This window comes from Aplosporella prunicola (assembly GCF_010093885.1).
Source record: "Aplosporella prunicola CBS 121167 unplaced genomic scaffold K452scaffold_11, whole genome shotgun sequence".
In the NCBI taxonomy this organism is placed as follows: domain Eukaryota; kingdom Fungi; phylum Ascomycota; class Dothideomycetes; order Botryosphaeriales; family Aplosporellaceae; genus Aplosporella; species Aplosporella prunicola.
Genome location: NW_022983539.1, coordinates 17,515 through 36,432, shown reverse-complemented (window position 1 = coordinate 36,432; position 18,918 = coordinate 17,515). Strand labels below are relative to the sequence as shown.

Below are 18,918 nucleotides of genomic sequence, written 5' to 3'. Positions count from 1 at the left end.
CCTATATGATGAGCCATCGGCGACTTTGGTAGCACTAACAGTGTCGCTTTTTTGGGAATGTGTTACAACAGGTCGAACATTAAAGAAGCAGTCAGCTTACCTACCTTGTGTAACACGGCCGGACGTAAGCCGTGCCGCGCGGTAACAAAGCTGATCCGGCCCGTGCAATCCATGGAATGCCGCCTGCCGCTCGCTAGGCTGCACTGTGGCTGGTAGCTTGGCAATGGTGAAGCTGCAGGCATATGACGAGACGCGTTTCCACCTGCCTGCTGGACGCGCTCAGCTTCTCGCCCACCCACTTTCCTCCTCCTCTTCCTCCTCCTTTTCCTCCCTCACCACCCACCTTTCACCTTGACAGAAACATCACCCACCACCCACCATGGCTTCGGGCGCTATTGTTGCGGCCAGCCTGGTGACGACATACGTCTTTCTGCGCTTCCTGCTCTCATACACCCATGACGAAAAGGAACCCCCCGCAGTCGCAACCGAAATCCCCTTCCTGGGCCCAATCATTGGAATGGGCAAAAAGTCCAAGTTCTACACCGATCTCCGGTAAGTCGACTGCAAATTCGCTTCAATTGGCCTTCTTCGCTAACTCCGGCACCAGCGACAAGTACAATCTTCCCATCTACACCTTGCGCCTCCCCGGATCGAGAATCTACGTCGTCAATTCAACCAGCCTAATCCCCGTCGTCCAGCGTCAGGCCCGAATTCTCGATTTCGCACCCATTGAAGCGAGAGCGGCGATAAACGTCATGGGAGCGACACCGGAAGGCAGAAAGATACTGAAGATGGATCGCAACGGTGTGGGCGAACATAGCTACGCTATAGAGTTTGACAAGGCAATCCACCCTGCCGTAACCCCCGGTACCAACCTTGATGCCATGAACAGGCGTTCGGTTCAGAAGGTCTCCGAGTTCCTTGACACATTGGCTTCCCAGACTCCCACGACCATGATGCTGTACAAGTGGGTTCAAAAGGAAATTGCCTGGGCCACGACGGAGGCAGTCTTTGGTCCCAAGAACCCTTTCCAGGACCCTGACGTTTTAGATGCGTTCTGGTAAGTACCTTCAACTTGAGTTGAGCTATAATCTTACACCAAGTACAGGAAGTTCGAACCGGGTATTGTAGTCCTGTTGCTTCAACTGTTGCCTTCCATCCTAGCCAGAGAGAGCATTCAAGCCCGCGAAAAGCTTGTCGAAGCGTTCATGAAGTACTACGGCAGTAAAGGACACGAACAAGGTTCAGCACTTGTCCGTGCAAGGTACGAGCACAGTGCCGACTACAATGTCTCGCTCGAAGACACGGCGCGATTTGAGCTAGGAGGTGCTGTGGCGATTCTGACCAACACCATACCTTCAGCGTTCTGGGTCTTGTGGCACATCATCTCAGACGCTGCCGCTCTAAATGAATGCAGAGAAGAACTATACCGTCTTTGCAAAGTCGAAGGAGACAGTGTCTCTATCGACATAACTGAGGTTAAATCTCTCTGCCCAATCTTACTTTCCACGATGCAAGAAGTCTTGCGTGTCCACGGCACTGGTACTTCTGTTCGAGTTGTCCAGCAAGACTACCTCCTCGACAACAAGTACCTCCTCAAGAAAGGCAGTACTCTGATGATCCCGGGCCCGGTGCAGCACAGCTCAAAGGAAGTCTACGGCGAGAGCGTCAGCGAGTTCAATCACAAGCGCTTCATACGCACCGGCACAGGTGATCGCCGCCTGAACCCGGTTGGATTCCGCGGATTCGGCGGTGGCTCCACACTCTGCCCCGGTCGCCACTTCGCAACCACAGAGATCATTGCGTTCGTGGCCTTGATGGTTCTCCGCTTCGACATCAAGCCGAAGAGCGGCACATGGGTACGCCCTACCACGGACAAGGCAGGTATGCAAGCTACTGTGCCGCCACCTGACACGGATGTTGAGGTTGAGATCACGCTGCGGGAGAACGAGTTAGCGGGAAAGCAGTGGAACGTGATTCTGACGGGCTCAGACAAGGCCATGGATCTTGTCGCTGAGGATGCTGGTCAGCAGTAGAGTTGACGGAGCAAGGCGACTGTTAGTAGAGAAGGCACTCCCCGGTGTATAGGAGAGAAGCTGGGTTGCAAAAGAAGTAGCAGTACAAACTCTTGATCTGCCATTGCCAATTTCTCAGACTTGCTCTCGCTTAAGTATTTTTCATATTGTCCGGGTCGTCGTTATAGTGTCGCTCACCGGCGTAAGCGAGTCGCGAGCTCGAGCTTGCCGACCGACAGCCCACATCAGCAATCAGCAGCGCACAACCCCACCACCCCACCCACCTCCGCATCTCCGCACCGGAGCACATGCAAAGCTTGCCTGCCTGGGCCCAGACGCCCTGGCCAAGATCGAAGACCTGCACGCAACACCAGTCCTCCGCGAGCCATGCAGTCGACGATAGCCGGGCGCCAGAGGATCTCCGGTCCTGGATGAAGACGCGAGCTCCGGATCGTACGATGCGCAGGGCAATGGCGATATGGCAATACATATGGCCGCGAGGTGTGAGTGTGAGGATCTGCTTGAGGGAAGGAGGGAACGACGAGAACATGCCTGATGTTATGAATGAATGGTTGGGAAAGGCGACGTAGCCGAGCGCGCTGCTAAGCAGCTACCCGGCAGAGGACGCCAATGCGATCACCACCGCTTCCCTGCAGGAGAGGGTCCTGACAGACGACTCACGACATGCTGCAGCGTATGTATGACACCGCCACGCCCGCCTCCGCTGTACTGTGTAACTGTGGCGGCGGTTGGCGGGAGAGAGTCGCGGCTTGTAAGTGCCACGCGCTACCTACCTTTGTACTCTGCCTCTGCTGTAACACTTGCCTTGCGATGATACGTAGTTGATTTGGGGCGTGAGAGACTGCTGCTCCCTACTGTCGAGCCTTCGAACCGCTCATGTTGCTCTCACTTCCCGGTCATTTACTTGAGGAGTCTTGGTTTGTATATGCGTAGGACTTGTCAATGGGATAAGTTGCTGTTCTGTAGAACAGTAGTAGTGTGATATTTACTGGCAACGAACTTTTTACTGTGGTGTCTTTAAAGCTCCGTCTTGGACATCTCGCTCGGGCACCTAGAAAATCTCCCAAGGAGATCAAGAATAGGTAAGGGCTTCTGTCATGAATCATTGCCATAGAGAAACTATTGACGTGGAAAGATATGTCCTAAGCTTCCATATTAAGTGCTTTTTGGTCTCAGACTCGCTCTCCCCATTACAGCATCCCTCCATTAAGAACTCCCAGCAACTTCGACATGGAGCACCCAGTCATGATCCACGCCACCGCTACTCGGAGACACAAACTTCTGCTGCCCCGTCAATGACAGAAGGCTCTTCTCCGTGGAGTTGCGGAACTCCCCCTGCCGCGGGTCGTACCACCGGGCGTTAACAGAAGCCCCAGGCTTATCGAAGTGCGCCGCGAGCGCATCGAAGTCAAGCGTAAACGCGTCACCGTAGCCCGCGTAGATCCAGTACTGCGAGTGGCTGACAAGCCCAGCCACGTACCGGTCCCCGGTGTAGCTGAGCACGTCTTCTCCATCGGCTCCACCGACGATGAAGCTCCGGTTCGGCTGCATGCTGCCGAACGTGGATTTGTCCACCGACGAGAACAGCTTCTGCACATACCCGGCTTGCGTGGCGCCAGGGTAGCGAAGCGCATCGTGCCAAGACTCGTTCGCCGGCTGCTCCAGCTGCGGCTCGATGTACAGGTCGGGACGCGCAAGCTGCTGCACGGGCGCGTACATCTGCCAGATCGCCTGGGCTCCGTACGTGAAGCCGCAGGACCCGCTCAGGTAGGCGTTGTAGAAGCCGTGGCGGACGTGGGAGGCGTTCCAGAGCGGACGGGAGGAGTTGAAGCCGACGTTCGCGCCCTCGTAGTGATTTTCGAGATCGACGACTGGTCCGGCGAAGGCGGCGCGCATGTCGGCAATGTTGTCGTAGTTAAGTGTGCTGTCCCAGCGGTAGAGGGCGTCGAAGTGCCAGTCGATGGTGTTGTTGTCGGGGACGTCGTGGCCGGATTGCACCGCGTCCATTGAGACTTCGCCGAAACTGCCGTTCATGTACTAAAGAGATGGTTAGCCACTAAAAGAATGCTGACGATCACGGCAGCTAACTCACATTGTGGCCGTAAGCCTGCGGTGTTTCAGGCTTCTGGATGTAAACATTGGTAGGATGCCACGAGACAAACGACTCGAATCCGGCCTTTGCTTCAGCGTCCTTGAAGCCCTTCACCATACGAGACCAGATACGACGGCTATCGGTGATCGGTGCAAGTAAAGATTGCGGGTCCTGACTCTGATCCTCTCTGTACGCATCCTGAGCAGCCGAGGCATTGCACGCCCAAAGCCCGTTCGAATCACCACCAATGAGCTTCGGGAGACCAGGATAACGCCTCCCCACGTAGCTGCCGTAGAACTCCGCCGACTCTTCGTCGAAGATCACGGGCCCGTTGGCCCACGCACAGTTGACCCAGCGGCCCCAGGTCGGCACCAGCGCGACGAGGATGCCGTGCTCGGCAGCGCGCTTGACGGCCCAGTCCACGTGCGCAAAGTACGCTTCGTTCGGGCGGCGCGGGTCCGCGTCGTGCAGCGGGAGCTCGCCGTAGAAGTTGGGGGCCGTGGTGCCGTTTAGCTCGGAGATGACGACGGATTGGATGACGTTGAAGCCTTTGCTGGCGCGGTCTGCGAGGTAGTACTCGATGTCGCTGCGGTTTAGGCGGTGGAACAGCTCCCATGCTGTGTCGGCTTGCCAGAAGAAGGGCGCGCCGCTGCTTGTTCGGTAGAGGTATCGCCCGTCTTTTGGAGCGGAGATTGACAGGTCTTTCCATGGGACGGCGGTTGTGTTCTCGGCGGACGAGAACGTGCACCCGAAAGAAAGGAGCGCGAGGAATGAGGTTGTCGCCCGCATTGTTAAATATCAATGCCCTTCTGGCGCTTCGGTCGAATGAAACGGAAACTCAAAAGAGACAGTGCCCTCGGAGACGGTGGCGCATGCCGGAATTTATAACAATCGCCTTCCAGGCCAAGCTTTGGTCAGAACTTGCCCAAGTGTTCATCATGAGGAGATGGTCGGGGGATACTGACGTCTAACCAGGCACCCGGGCTGCCGGGTACCGTATCCCGGCTGCGCCGGCCCCGCGTCCACCTGATGCCCCACAGACTTCGGCCGTGGATTCTGTGGAGCCGAGAGGCTCAAAGGCGCCGAGGCGGTCAGATTTAGCCTAAATTCTGCGAGGTCTGAGCACGCCGAACTTCGGATATTTAGTCTGGTTTCATGTCTTTCTTCCTCGAGCGACGTCATTGCTGTTCATGAGATGAGAAATCGCCTCGTGCAGCCATTTTTGGCTTGTGAGCAATACGGTACAGTTGCTAACATCGCAACCTCACGGGTACTGATGTTGATATCAATGGTAAGTTGGAGATGGAACTCGATCTGCTCTTTGGATGGGTGGCTAGTTGCGAGAGGTAAGACAGGATACCCACCCTCTCCCTATAAATGAGTGACTGAAAAAGAGAAAAGTGTTCTTTAAGGACCGTGGTTATGGTTTTGTTGATGCCGAGAAAACTGAAAGACAACGCGGTGCAGTTGCACCATCCAACGAGCTCTCCAGCTGAAACTCTTTGGCCTTCCAAATGTCTCCGGCTTCGAACTAAAGGAACCGTACTTGAGTAGGTGCCCTAGAACTTCTTCATCGTGCCTTTTAGTTGCCTCTTTGAATGCAGGTAACCACATCCTTTTTCTCTGGCGAGTAGTGATTATCTCTTTCAGTAAAAGTTCAATGACTGAAAGGCTCCGACCGCGACAAGCCCACAAAAGTGCATTTGGAACACACAGATGGACCGAAATACTTGCTTTGGAGTCAAGCAGCTGCTCAGCTATGGAAAGATTGCCGCGGTATGATGCCTCTGAAAGTGCGGTCCTGAATTTTCCTTTGCTGCGGTTGACATCAACTCCTACAGCGAGGAGTGCCCGAACGATTTGTAAGTGACCTGCTTCCGTCGCAACTTGGAGTGGTGTTTTGGATCTGTGGATGACCTTTTCTGCATTTGCATCGTGAGCCAAGAGAGTTTTGACTATTTCGAGGTGGCCCTTTGCGCAAGCCTTGTGAAGAGGGCTGGCATTCTCGTCAATCTCTCGAATATAGTGCCTTGTCCGCTTTACATAAAAAAACTTGTCTATCTCGTTGGATTTAAACGGCCAACACCGCTGTACGTCGTCGTCGTCTTTCTCCCTAGTAGGACGCCATTTCCCGGAGACATTGATGGGTGCACCTGCTGCAAGCAGTATTTTAACAATTTCAAGATCTCCGGACCCGCAAGCTTCGATGAGTGGATGCTGATGATATCCAGTGTCTTCAGTAACATTTGCACCAGCCGCGAGTAGCAACCTCACTATCTGCGCTTGCCGGGATTGAACGGCCAGATGCAAGGTTGTGGAGGATGTTTGTTCGCTACCGTCAGTTTTCAGAGCCAAGTCGGCTTTCTGTGCGATAAGTAGTTCCACTACTCCGTAGTGGCCTCCAACGACTGCAGCACGCAGGGCAGTTTGACATTTTCCTTCGAGAATGTTGACATCTGCACCGGATTGCAGTAGAAGCCGCACCATATCGATATTGCCGCGCCGTGAAGCTGCTTGGAGCGCAGTGCCGTGATAGTGGCCGGTCGCATTTACCTCTACGTCGCGCTGAATGAGTAGCTTGACGCACTCACGGTGATCGAGAAATGCAGCCATTTGGAGAATGGGGCCGTATCTCCGATCATGAGCCTTTTGGTTTGGAAGTTGGGAGAGTAAAATTTGCACCACAGCCGTCGGGTCTTGGACAAAATCTTCACCAGGAGGTTCTCCTCTCGAACGCGTGCGTTGTTGTTCCATCAAAACGGAGAGTGCCTTGTCAAGCAGCGGATGTATAGCGCTGTCCACAGGCTTCAGGACAGCCCCTGCATTAATCAACAGCATCAAAGTTTCCGCCGAGCAATATTGTGTGGCCAAGGTGACGGGACTAATGTCCTCATCATCTAGTGCGTTTGGATCCGCACCATGTTCGAGCAAAAGTTGGAGAGTCGCCGTTTGGTGCTTAACGTCTCCTGTCCTCTTGTAGCTGTCAAGGTGAAGCTTTAAATTGAAGTAATCCATATGATAACGTTTGATGAACCTTTTGAATCCGTGAACGCATGCTTGTAGAGCAGTAAGATGTGCACCTTCACCCTTTGAGTTGGCATTCTTAGTGTATGATGGAAATACACATTCAACTGAGTTTACGGATGCGCCCTGGAGGATCAAATAGGCGACGACCTCGTCGTGGCCGCCACCGGAGGCGACGACAAGCCCACGGGTAAGAAGCGTACTGTGGTGCTCAAATGCTGTGATTTGTGATGTGAGGAGCTTGACCACAGCCAGGTAGCCATTTCGAGCTGCAGAATCCAAGGTGTCTTTGGGAAAGGTTGCTTCATCCTGTAGAGAGGGCTCAAAAAGTAGGTGGCGGATTATATCTTCGTGTCCATTTGCTGCTCCAATTTCGAGCCCTTCTATTAATACCTCGCAATCAAGGTTGTTTTGGTCAGGCTCCGGAAAAAGGGAAGTAAGAGATGATTTGTGTCCAGATTTGCAAGCATCAAGGAACATCTCTACCATATCTTCTTTAGTAATCGAGAGATCGAAACCCATGAGGAAGCTGATTATTTCCGGTCTGTTGTTCTTCACGGAGTCTTTAAGCAGGCCTATTATTGTTCTGTTGAAATCGGCGCTTGAATAATGTAAGAAGGCTAAGTCGAGGGCTCGAACGACAATGCTAACGTGGCTGTTCTCGTACCCCGTAGTGAGAAGAGTGCTAACTACGTCGTCAACAGGCCTCTGTGCTGTCGCGCGTTGCAAAAGTATGTCTACGATCTGGACAAAGCTATTGCTTACTGCAAGCTTCAGCGCTCCATGGGTATTCAGCTTGGTGCTTTCTCTGCTCTCAAGAAAAGCATTTACAATATTCGCGAGACCTTTTTGTGCTGCTGCTTCGAAAGCGGCATCAATATTATCCTCTGACATATGCAGAATGTTTCGATGCTGGGGTAGACACTCGACGACGTGTTGGTGACCCGCACAAGCGCTAGCTTTTAGAACGCCAATTTGAGGACCAGCGTATTTAGCCGGCGCTGAAAATTGTACAAGTTGCTCGTTGCTTGCCGTGTCTTCTCTAGTTTCTGCTTCGAATACTTCTAGGAAATCTGAAATCCTTGAATAGTAAAACAATTCTTGGTATGAGTGTCGGTAGTTGATTGAGGGTTTAATTCCCGACTCTCTAAGCGGCTCTGTAGATTTTGAACGACAAACCGAACGCCTAACAATTCCTAGAGCTGCCAGTGGAGGGGCTGCCGTTGCAGCGGCGGAAATTACGAAATGCGTAACCATTCCTGGACGTTTTGTTGCAGCGGCGAAAGTTGGGTAACCTCTGTTGCGAAAGAAGGATTTCATCTCTCGGTGCCTACCTTTCAAGGCGGCATACGCGGCATCACTTACAATACCTTTCTTATAGAAGTCTGCCCCAGCGTCGAGCAAAACTTCTATCGCTCTTTTTTAGCCATGGAAGGCTGCAGCCTGCAGCGCAGTCCTATAAAACCTACTGGATTGATTGACATCTACTCCTTCATCCAGTAGGAGCTAGATAATACGCGTATATCCTTTCATTACAGCAGCCTAGATCGCGTCGCCCATTTGGCCACAAGCATTGACTTTGGCACCTCGCGTCAATAATGTCCGGATGATTCGCTTATGATTCATCAGGCTTGCAGCTCTAAGAGGAGATCCTAACAAGCCTTCCTATTCCAGGTCAAGCCCGTTATGAAGAAGGTACTCGATCATCTCCTCATGGCCATGAAGAGCAGCTACTGCCACGCCATCTCGTGGCCAAAGCTGAGTAGGGTTGGTGGACTTGCTGGCGAAGTAACGGAGTACTCCAACTTGTCCGCTTCGAATGGCTTTGGTAACTTTGGCCGTCATCCTATCTGGCGAAACGTTGCTGTATAAAGCCACAAATTCAGGTTTCTAGAGCCATACCACGATATTGAGGAAGCCAGCTTGTGCAGCTCCTTGAAGAGCCGCGTCATAATTACTCTGGCTGCAAACATAGCCGCTTTTAAGGACGAGCAATGCGATGTTTTCGTGGCTGCCGTGGAAAGCGGCCTCGAGCGCGTTCGAGAACGTGTTGTCCGACCGGGCTGAAGCTCCTCGGGCTAAGAGAAATTCTATAACTGCTGTGTGTCCTGCGAAACAAGCGGCAGCTAGGGCGCTACCGTGCTCTCCGCAGGTGATTTCGATGTCGGCTCCTTCACGGATAAAGCGAGAGACGATTAGGTCATGGCCAAAGGCGGCTGCAAGGTAAAGGCCTGTTTGGTCGTTCAGATTTTTTTGATTCCAATTTAGGCTCCCAAGGGCCCTGGAAGAGACGAGATTAAGTAGCCCTTCGAGACCGAAGACGGATGCGGTGAAAAGCGGTGAGATGTTTGAGCTGCTAATAGCATTCAGGGCATGTTTTTTAGGACCTTCCTTGGAAAGCTCCTGTGCAAATTGTTTTGCATAGTCAAGCCAAATGATGTATGATAAGCTCTCATCAGCACCATCATTGTCGTTGATAAATCGGCCATTAGATGGAATAACTAATCTTGATCTGTCACGTAGGCACTTTTGTAATGATCAGGTCAATACATAGTGCCGTAGCGATAAAATGTCCCCTCCAAAAGTGGAACAGCATTGTTGTGATCCGGTGGGCCTTGCATGCACACATGAAGACAGCTTGATGCAAGAAGCCGCTGGGCTGAGAGTTCTGAGAAGATAGCCTTGGTGCGAATAAACTCTTGAGCTGACTGGTGGGCAAACCGGAGAGCCATAGATTTGGGATCAATCACAACCAGGTTGAAGCAAACATCGAGCAGACTCGAAGCCTCAATTGGTGGCTGATTCGTAGGGCTCGATAGGCAAACAGCGGAGATGATAGCTGTTGCTGTTAGGGGCTTTTTGGTAAACAAAAGACAGGAGAATACCCGAATAGCAATGTCGCGTCCGACTTTTTCGGATTCTAAAATCCTGGTAACGATATAGGCAAAAATTCCGTCTAGATTGGTCAAGTTTCGTTTGCGTATCGTGCTTATGATGTCTTGCTCGTGCTTCATGTGGCAGAGATACTCGATCTGAAGTGTGACCCAGAGAAACCTGTTCCAATTAGCAATTAAGCCAATACAGTGCCAACGGTACTTACATCTCACCCGCGCCATCGATTAATGTCTTCACCACATCATCTCGCAAATCTTGCGATGCGCACCCATTGAGAAGCCTTTTCTCTTGTATAACCCTGTCAACTTGATCGCGAACAAAGTATTTCACGTCTTTCTGATTGCCTTCTGTTTGGACACGAATCTTGCTGGCGTCGGGTAAGAGTGCGAGGACGTGGTTGTTATCACGGCTCGTGATGAAGACCTTGACAACATTGCTTTAACGAGATACAAGCTGGTGGAGGGCATTGAGCAGTTCGAACCGCTTCTTTTCTTGCACTTCATCCACGGCGTCAACGACAATTGTTACTGGATCCGTGCTGATGAGAGCCAAAGTCAATTTTAAAGAGTCGCTGACTTGCAGCTTCAGCAGCTCGCATCCTCCGATTTCAGCCTCTGCCTGCCTTCGCTCATATTCGGATAAGACAGTATCTCGAACTCTTCGTGGTGGCTGGGATGATACACCGAGCTGCCTAACTATACTGCGCAGGATATCTTCCGGTTGACGACGTTCGGGCTCCGCTTCATAGTCGGCGCAGTAGAAGTATGCAAACGGAGCCGTTGCCGGGTTCGCTAAGCGCTCGGAAAGCAGTGAGTCAATAACCTTAGAGGTAAGCATGCTCTTTCCACATCCAGGAATACCGTGAACTAGCAATATTGATGACGAGCTTGACGTCCTCCACTGGCGATACTTGGGATGGTCCAATAACCACTGTCCTGTTTCAGCGAGTCGGCGTTCAGAGTGGTCTGCATGATGTTGGTAGAAGCGCGTAGGAGAAAGCCAGTTCACCAATTCTCGGTATTTGCTTTCCTGGAGAAACTTCTCTGAAACTGTAGCCTGGTCTGAGAGGCGCATCATAACTGTCTGGAGTCTAAGTAACCTCTCTGTGTCGGCCAGCCCAGCAAGTTTCAAGACCTCTGATTCCTGGGCAAGAACTCTCTGCATGTGCGGATTTTCCATACTCCGAAACGGGCTTTTGCTGATGCGGATAGCAGTGGAATCATGGTAATAACGCACTGCTTCGGCCAGGAAAGTCAAGATTGCTGCGTAGAGGCGGGTCAAGCTTTCCTCGAGAGGCCCGCCTACAGCTGATCCTTGTTGAATGTGAAGCTGCTCAAACTCTTGGTATGAGGCAATGAGGCGTGAGATAGTTTCCAGATTGGTGGCCATGGCGCCAAATATCCCTACGTCATTGACCGTAGCCTGCAGCAGGAAGCGCACGCCGGCCCACGGTAGTGATGCGTGAGACATGTCAAACTGGACGGCGGCATCTCCTACTTCCCTGAATCTGTCGACCCATTTTGTGATTTTTTCCAGCACGTCTCGGATAAATATCACATCTCCGCTTGGTTTCTTGAAACGCCATCTTTTCTGCATGCAAAGAGCCCTCTTATCCTCGCAGGTACGGAGTACAGCCGCTAGTACATCGTGCCTTTTGGTCTTTGTCAAGTTCAGGCTGGATACCAGAGCAGGGTCCACGGCGTCGAGCGCTAATTTCCAGTAGTCACGGCTTAGTGGCGCGGTCGGTCGATTCGAAGCTGCCATGCTGGAAACAGAGAGAAAAAGAAAATGTAGTAAAAAAAAGTGTAGGTGCAGGTGCAGGCCTTAGCTGGCATATATAGGCTGCTACTACGTTTCATTTGGTATTCTTGGACAAGGCTGGAGGTGTTTCCCCGCAGATGTTAGCGAATGAATCTGCATCGTTAGTGTTGAACACAAAACTGGGAGGTAACATTTCAAAGGGCTTCTTGAAGGATACACTACCTACGCCAAGAGCGTTACTTTCGGCTTCCTGGGTGCCACAAATGTTCCACAAACATTATCGCTTCCCCCGTCATTACTTCGACCACAGAAGCCTAAGCAAGCTGGTACGGCTGGGCGGGGGTTGGTGCGAGAGGGGTCATGGTTGAGCAATTGACATGTGAATGCGCTGTGAGAGCTTTGTGCGACAGCGTGCCATGGCTGTTGCGGGGACATGCGCAAGCGTGAGCAACTTGATCGCCGTGAACAGTTCAATCAGCGTGAGTAACATATGTGCTCGTAGTGGGTTCAATGGAATCTGCGAACAGGAGAGCGGAAGAAAGGTGTTCCAGAGAGACACATTGGAGGTAACCTCGGTCTATACCTTATGTAGCTAGCGCGTGGGCTTAGTCAGACACGCGACAACATTCACGTCCTTTTGCGGCATCTCCGCACTCCGCACTCCGCACCCTCTTGTTCTTCGTTTCACTGTCAGCTCGTTCCCGCCGCATCGGAAACAGCTGACATCTCGATATATGTTCTCAGCTATGATGAGTCGCGGTCAACTGCGTGCTTGCTCCAATAGCCAGTCGTATCACCCTTGTTTGCTTTGATCTCACGCCTTTTCATTTCGGTCAGCCTGCCCAAGCGAACAAACCACCGAGCGACAATGTCGCCACTTTATAACATCCAGTGTGCTTTGGCCCCCACTACCACGCCAATGGTATGATTACCGGCTGAAGGGTATTCATAGCTCTTCCCTCTAGCCAATACCATAGAAAATTTCGAGCACGCTGTTGCAAGGATCGGTACCGATCGCCCCTGTCTCGTCAATCTCATTCTATTAGTTACTGGGGCCTGAAATACAAGATTTGCTTTTCCCAACCGCTTGTATCTAAGGTTATCTTGTTTGGTTAGTACTTAAATGTGGACCCTCACGAAGCCTAGTTTTGTTTTCGACAAGATGTTTCTTTTCTCAAAGTCAACCGCTGGAAATTCGAATTATGAATGACAAAAAACCTAAATGGTGGACGCCTTTCTTTTTAGGACGCAAGATCTCCTTTGCATTTTTGATCGCATACATTGCCCTTATTAGTACACTTGCAGCTCTTTATCAGTTCTCAAACACGCATAAAGGCATTGCAACTGCGGATCCGAAGCAATATCTCCTCTGGCAGTATGGCCCAACCGCCAGTAAGCCAAAGTCTACAATTTTTGCTAGTGTGCAGAAAGGCTAATATGGTCTAGTCTTTACCATCGTCGCGGCATTCTGGGGTCAGGTCGAATACAGAGTCAAGCAACTTATGCCTTGGAAGACAATGTCTAACCCTCGAGGCTCTAAACCGGCAGATCAGACCCTACTCCTGGATTTTGTGTCTCCTCTTAACGTTATTTCTTTCGTGAGAGCATTGAGGTCCCGTAAAACAACCGCAGTAGCAATTGTCATTGGTGGAGGCTTCGTACTGAAGCTGACGACAATCTTAACCACTGGATTGTTTATCTTGCGGTCCACGATAATGGAACACACTGTAGCAGACATGATGGCATCCATTTTCTTCGTTGGTATCGATCCAAGCGATTTTCACTCAGTAATCGTTGATCGCCGCGCTTTCTCCAGACTCTACGGAATTCAAAAATTTAGCCTGCCGTATCCCCGCGGAACGACGTCGTGCTACGCCTACCCAAATTTTAATGCATCCAAAGGTAAGCGCCGGTGTTTTCTCAAGAGCCTCAGCTTACTCCTACCAGTGCCCGACTCAACTTTGCACTTGTCCGGCCACGTCGACGTGTTTCACTCCAACTTGGACTGCGAGTCACTGTCACTCCAGCACGCAGAAGGCACTCACGTAGCCACGGGGACTAATCTAAGCCTTAGCTTTTTCTCTGAATCGTGCGGACAAGTCGACTTGCGGGCCACTTATTCCCCCCAAGGGTTCTTTCTCAAATGGAACGTCTTTGAGCCGGAAGATATGGGCTGTGCGGATGACGACACGCGACTGGTTACGACTTTCGGCAAAACAACTGCGGATAATACATCAGGGATCATTCCTTTGCATTTGGTAAATCACTCGACGATTCTATGTCGATGGAGCTACGGAATATCCCCTGGTCTGGTGACGGTGAGGCCGAACTCGACAGCCGTCGAGACAGTAAACATTGAAGTGACGCCAGGCACCAGTCCTTCACACCTACCGGGAATTCCACCTGGGAATCTTCTCAAGGCGATACACAACAGTTGGACGAGCTGGCGGGGAGATACGTCAATAGACGACCTGACCTACAGTACCATTTTGGTAATGACTGGAGTGACTGGGGAGGCAATGGCAAAGGATGCCACCACTTTTGCCAATGCGGTAAACACAGTTTTTCAAGCATTCGCCGCTCAGCTGGCCAATATTCACTTCACAAAGCCAACCAAACAACCCATTAATGGAACAATAACGTACAAAGAGAGTCGCCTCGTCATACGGCCGCTGCCATTTGGTTTTGTGGAAGGGTTGCCTGTGTTGATGGTTATCCTTACTGCCGCCTTAATGCAGGTAGCCCCGAGGAACTGCCTCTCACGGGATCCGGGTTTAGAGGGTACAGCGGCCATCCTCGCTCGCCCGACGTCACAAGCGCACTGCACGGTACAGGATCTTCTCATCTCATGGCCATTAGGGAAAAGCTTCTTGGATACGACTTCACGACATTAACGAGCCATACTGCTTCCGGTGTTGAGTTCAGCATTGAAAAATCAGCTTTAGTGGTTGATGAGGAGAAAGAGCAAGGAAAGACCGTTCAAGCAAATGAAGAATGTAATATGGGGAAGATCAAGTGGTATCGTCCGGTGACCGTCGCTCTCCCAACGCAGTTCGCCGTTGTTCTGGTCCCGCTGGGTTTAATCGTTTTGCTTGAAACTCTTTACCAGCAGAGCCAAAAGAATAACGGCATTTACAACGTCTCATCAAGCGAATATATCCACTACGCCTATACTTACGACCCGACCACGATTCTGGTCATTGCCGGATTACTTTTCTCAGGCCTGGATTCGTCAGTCAAAATGTTCCAACCGTACCAGTTGTTACGCCGGGGCGGTGCATTGGCTAAAGACACACTGGGAGGAGATTACATGGGCAAATTGGGAATGTACTGCATCTGGAGCTCTATTTGGCGGAGACATCTCGCTGTCGCAGCGTCCTCAGTAAGGATGTTATTCGTACCACTTCTCACCATTGCCGCGAGTGGAATGTTCTTCGTTGATTCGCTACCACGAAGCTACGGCATCCCATTGTCCACTTTGGAACCTGTAAACACGAGCTTCCTCGCACAGAACAGCGTGGGCTGGGACATGGCAAACCTCGTCCTGGGCGAAGGTCTTGGTCAGCCTCTTTTTACCTATGATACGTTGGTTTTCCCCCTGCTGGAAGTACCTTCTGGCACTCAGGAAGGCTCAATTACCGCTCGTATTCCTGCTTTTCGCGCCCAGTCCAACTGCTCAGCAAGCATCGCGTCAAACGTTTCAGTGTCCAACACAGGCCGCATTGCTTTCAACGTCGGTCTCCCTGAGCTTTGCAGCCTGGATAATCCTGGAATCCAGCTCTTCAGTAACAGTACTGATAGCTTCTACTTCGGCGAGTGGATCGATCTGGCTGCTGCCTCTGACCCGCTTTGCCCCAGCAATGTTGCTGTTTTTGGCCACACTGCCCATGGTGCAGTTACAAATCTCAGCATTCTCGTCTGCACGCCTTATCTGGAGACAGTCGACGTCGATATAGTCCTCGACTCAGCGGACCTCTTATTCAACCTTACAAGAGCCCCGCCAAAGCCTGTTGAATCCACGGCCGTTTACGTGCAAAACTTGACGTCGCTGAGAGATATTGCAAAGAAATTGTACAATGGCTGGTTCACGACACGCCGAGACTCAGGACCCTGGCGCATCAACGATACTATTGCCGACGGTTTCTTCTTCACGCTTCTCAATGATGCAGCTCCTGCTGACCTTGTTGCCAACGACACCAACTACACACCGCTACGCGTTGCCGTGGATCGAACATACGGGCGTGCCATGGCTCAAGTTATGAATACGCAGCGTGCACAGGGGCCAAGCGGAGCAATAGAGGCGACTCTAACCGTGCCGGACCGCGTTCGCCTTAAACAAGGCCCTATCTCTACACGCATCCTCGAGGCTTTCCTGGCTGTCTTGTCGCTCTGCGCGATGCTGGCTTATGCCGCGCTTGACACGAAGCAGGTGCTCCCTAACAACCCGTGCAGTATTGCAGCCGTGGCTAGCTTGCTGGCAGGCTCTAGCATTCTCGATACTTGTTTCCCACCCGGCTCAGAGTGGCAGAGAGATGGTCTTGGAAAGAACATGACATTTCGACTGGGGTGGTGGCCTCACGGGAGGTTTGGATTGGACATTGAAACAGTAGAGGAAAAGAAAGAGGAGTCGTAACAGTAACAGTAACTATTTCGGACTGCGCTACCTTACCAATAGTATCTTCTACGATACTAAACAGATTTAGCTAGTCCGCAACGCGGTTACCCTTGAACGAAGAACCGGAAGTTGAACTCATCAAAGAACGCTTTCCCCTTGAAGCTAGGCCCGTTTCATTTCAATGGCCTTCAACTCCATCAAGTCTAGTGCTCCGCGGGCTGCTTGATGGATTCGTCAAAGAGCGAGTCACTCTAATGCAGCCATGTCCTTTCAGCTCTTATCAGCTCTTGATATGCATGTCCGCGTGGCCCTAAAGACTGCGCAGGCACCAATGGTGGCGCATGTGGGCATTATCTTTCCAGGTGATGCATGTAATCAATAACAGCCACCAACACGAATAACATTGCGGACATCCACAGTGGCTCGTTATTTACAGGGGGTATTAGGCTATATGTATCAGGCGCATCTGTAAGCACCATGTGATACTGCATCCTACGCAAGCCAGTATACTTATGACGTTTTTTATCCAATGGGATAAAGGTTTGCACCACACCATTTAGGCGCCATATCAAGCTGAGTTCCGGTCAGCCATTTTGGGACATGTGACGTTTTTGAGGGATGGTTAATGGTCAATTGTCTTTGTTTTGAACTCGCCTCGGATAGCGGACATCGGCTCCGGCCGAAAGTTTCTATCGCTTTGCTCCATCGTTTTTGCTACTTAAACGTCCAATTTGTCTTTATCACTCCTTCACACCTGTTTAAAATCTCCAACTTTCTTTGCCAGTGGAAAATAATTTTCTGTCCAAATATCGACGGAATTTGTATATCGATTGAATATTCATATCAGCGAAAGCTACCACAGCGTTCACCGGAAGACAAGCCACATTCGGACAGGAGTGCGTACCTGCGGAGAACCTATCGATAAAAACTAGATACGCGAAGTCCAGATAGACTGGCCGACGATCCCGAGAGCTGCTTTCTAAGAAGAGTGCCATCACGACTCTCGCTTACTTGCCTACGCAACCCGCGGAGCACGCCGGATCGTTGCAATGGCATTCGTCAGGGTCTCCGATTTATCTGATGAACATCAAGTTCCGGTATACAACGAAATCGAAGACAATGAGTTCCGGTTGTTATACCTTGAGCCAGGAGAGGAAATAGACGAAATTTGCTGCAAGATCAGGCGCTGGCCATATGGTATCTCCCCAAAATACGAAGCGCTCTCCTATGAATGGGGAATAAAAGAGGGAAAGCAAATTTCCTTGGACGGTCACCAAGTAAATATAAATAAAAACCTTTCGGACGCACTCCTCGCCTTAAGGCTTAGATATAAGCGACGTATTATTTGGGTGGACGCGCTTTGTATCAACCAAAACAATCATACGGAACGGAACGAACAAGTTGCGAAAATGGGACAAATCTATCAGGACGCTGACCGTGTCGTTTCTTGGATTGGTCTACCAAAGGCGAAAAGTACTTCTATTATCGCTTTTCTGAATGATGCCGCGTCATTTCTTAAAGGTCTTCAAGGCGAGAGACCTATTTTGTCTCCCGAGGATCATCGCCAGTTTCACCGTTGGATTACACGGCCTATAAAATACCCGGAAATTCAACCAACCGATGTACAGCTGTTTGCGGAACGCAGTTACTGGAGACGAATGTGGATCCGTCAAGAAGTAGCACTAGCAAAAGAAGGCATTATTCAATGTGGAAGTAGCCACGTTAGCTGGACCGACGCTATCGAAACCAATTTAGCTATATCTTTTCTCGAGAGCGATCATCTAAAACACCTTTTGGGAGATCTGCATTTTATATACCTTATAAAAAACGAAACCATTCCACTATTTGAAAGTGGGGAAGGGGCTTGGCTGCTAAAACTTCTTGAGGAAGCCAGGGAATCCGAAGCAACAGACCCCAGAGATAAGTTCTACGCTTTATTAGGCTTGTTAAGCCAACATCCTCAGCCCGATTACTATAGGCTTAAGCCGGACTATTCACTCGACATAACCGGTGCCTATACATCCGCTTTTGAATACTGTGTCTTCGACCGGCACGGGAGGCCCCGCGGTAAAAACTGCCTAAGTATTCTTTGTTATACTAGGCTCTCATCAACCTTACGTCATGAATGTCCCCATGAATTTCCAACATGGCTCGTAGATTGGTCAGACCAATTCGTTCAAACGCTGGATCCATCGCACTCAAGTAGAGACCCTGGAAATTATTGCGCGAGCAAATCAGAAACACCAAGAATAGAGCTTAGTGCCGACAAGAAAGAATTGCGATGCTTCGGCCTGTGTTTTGGATGCATAAAAGAGGTTGGGGCTCCAATAGACATGTACACTAACAACGGACGCAGAAAGGTTGCTCAGGACTGGTATCGAATAGCGAAAGCCACAGGAGATCATATGAATCGACAAGAAGACCTTCTATATGCTTTCTGCTGCGACTTCATCATGACCAGAGATAACGGAACTAGTTTGGAACAAGCCAGCCTA

The 18,918-nt window shown here is 50.8% G+C and overlaps 6 protein-coding genes across 6 annotated transcripts; 3 read left to right on the top strand and 3 right to left on the bottom strand.

The window, feature by feature from the left end:
- The first annotated feature begins 297 nt into the window (after positions 1-297).
- Positions 298-2,138, top strand: K452DRAFT_248906 (uncharacterized protein). Its single transcript, XM_033538116.1, has 3 exons — positions 298-552; positions 608-1,060; positions 1,109-2,138. Exons 1-3 carry the CDS (start codon positions 380-382, stop codon positions 2,034-2,036), a joined length of 1,554 nt encoding a protein of 517 aa, XP_033398001.1. The 5' UTR covers positions 298-379; the 3' UTR covers positions 2,037-2,138.
- Positions 2,139-3,135: 997 nt separating this feature from the next.
- Positions 3,136-4,933, bottom strand: K452DRAFT_358127 (uncharacterized protein). Its single transcript, XM_033546170.1, has 2 exons — positions 4,129-4,933; positions 3,136-4,073 (listed from the first exon to the last, which is right to left on the bottom strand). Exons 1-2 carry the CDS (start codon positions 4,915-4,917, stop codon positions 3,243-3,245), a joined length of 1,620 nt encoding a protein of 539 aa, XP_033398000.1. The 5' UTR covers positions 4,918-4,933; the 3' UTR covers positions 3,136-3,242.
- A 917-nt stretch (positions 4,934-5,850) lies between these two features.
- Positions 5,851-6,654, bottom strand: K452DRAFT_193567 (uncharacterized protein; the record flags this gene model as incomplete). Its single annotated transcript, XM_033535887.1, has 2 exons — positions 5,851-6,111; positions 6,538-6,654. Coding segments are annotated over 2 exons (378 nt in total), but the record flags the coding sequence as incomplete, so codon positions are not given.
- A 2,388-nt stretch (positions 6,655-9,042) lies between these two features.
- Positions 9,043-11,894, bottom strand: K452DRAFT_358125 (uncharacterized protein; the record flags this gene model as incomplete). Its single annotated transcript, XM_033546169.1, has 4 exons — positions 10,498-11,894; positions 10,253-10,470; positions 9,703-10,206; positions 9,043-9,664 (listed from the first exon to the last, which is right to left on the bottom strand). The coding sequence occupies exons 1-4, from the start codon at positions 11,809-11,811 to the stop codon at positions 9,043-9,045; spliced, it is 2,658 nt and encodes an 885-aa protein (XP_033397998.1). The 5' UTR covers positions 11,812-11,894.
- A 1,116-nt stretch (positions 11,895-13,010) lies between these two features.
- Positions 13,011-16,450, top strand: K452DRAFT_358124 (uncharacterized protein; the record flags this gene model as incomplete). The annotated part of the gene is made up of 4 exons (XM_033546168.1): positions 13,011-13,200; positions 13,255-13,710; positions 13,756-14,490; positions 14,547-16,450. The coding sequence occupies 4 exons, from the start codon at positions 13,011-13,013 to the stop codon at positions 16,439-16,441; spliced, it is 3,276 nt and encodes a 1,091-aa protein (XP_033397997.1). The 3' UTR covers positions 16,442-16,450.
- Positions 16,451-17,472: 1,022 nt separating this feature from the next.
- K452DRAFT_226405 (uncharacterized protein) lies at positions 17,473-17,880 on the top strand (the record flags this gene model as incomplete). Its single annotated transcript, XM_033536823.1, has 1 exon — positions 17,473-17,880. A coding segment is annotated over one exon (408 nt), but the record flags the coding sequence as incomplete, so codon positions are not given.
- Positions 17,881-18,918: the final 1,038 nt, after the last annotated feature.

Bases quoted from the DNA above. Each gene is read 5' to 3' on its own strand.
- K452DRAFT_248906 (XM_033538116.1), top strand. From the start codon at position 380: ATGGCTTCGGGCGCTATTGTTGCGGCCAGCCTGGTGACGACATACGTC. The intron at 553-607 runs GTAAGTCGACTG...CTCCGGCACCAG, and splicing joins AAGTTCTACACCGATCTCCG to CGACAAGTACAATCTTCCCA. The intron at 1,061-1,108 runs GTAAGTACCTTC...CACCAAGTACAG, and splicing joins GACGTTTTAGATGCGTTCTG to GAAGTTCGAACCGGGTATTG.
- K452DRAFT_358127 (XM_033546170.1), bottom strand. From the start codon at position 4,917: ATGCGGGCGACAACCTCATTCCTCGCGCTCCTTTCTTTCGGGTGCACG. The intron at 4,074-4,128 runs GTGAGTTAGCTG...CCATCTCTTTAG, and splicing joins CGCAGGCTTACGGCCACAAT to TACATGAACGGCAGTTTCGG.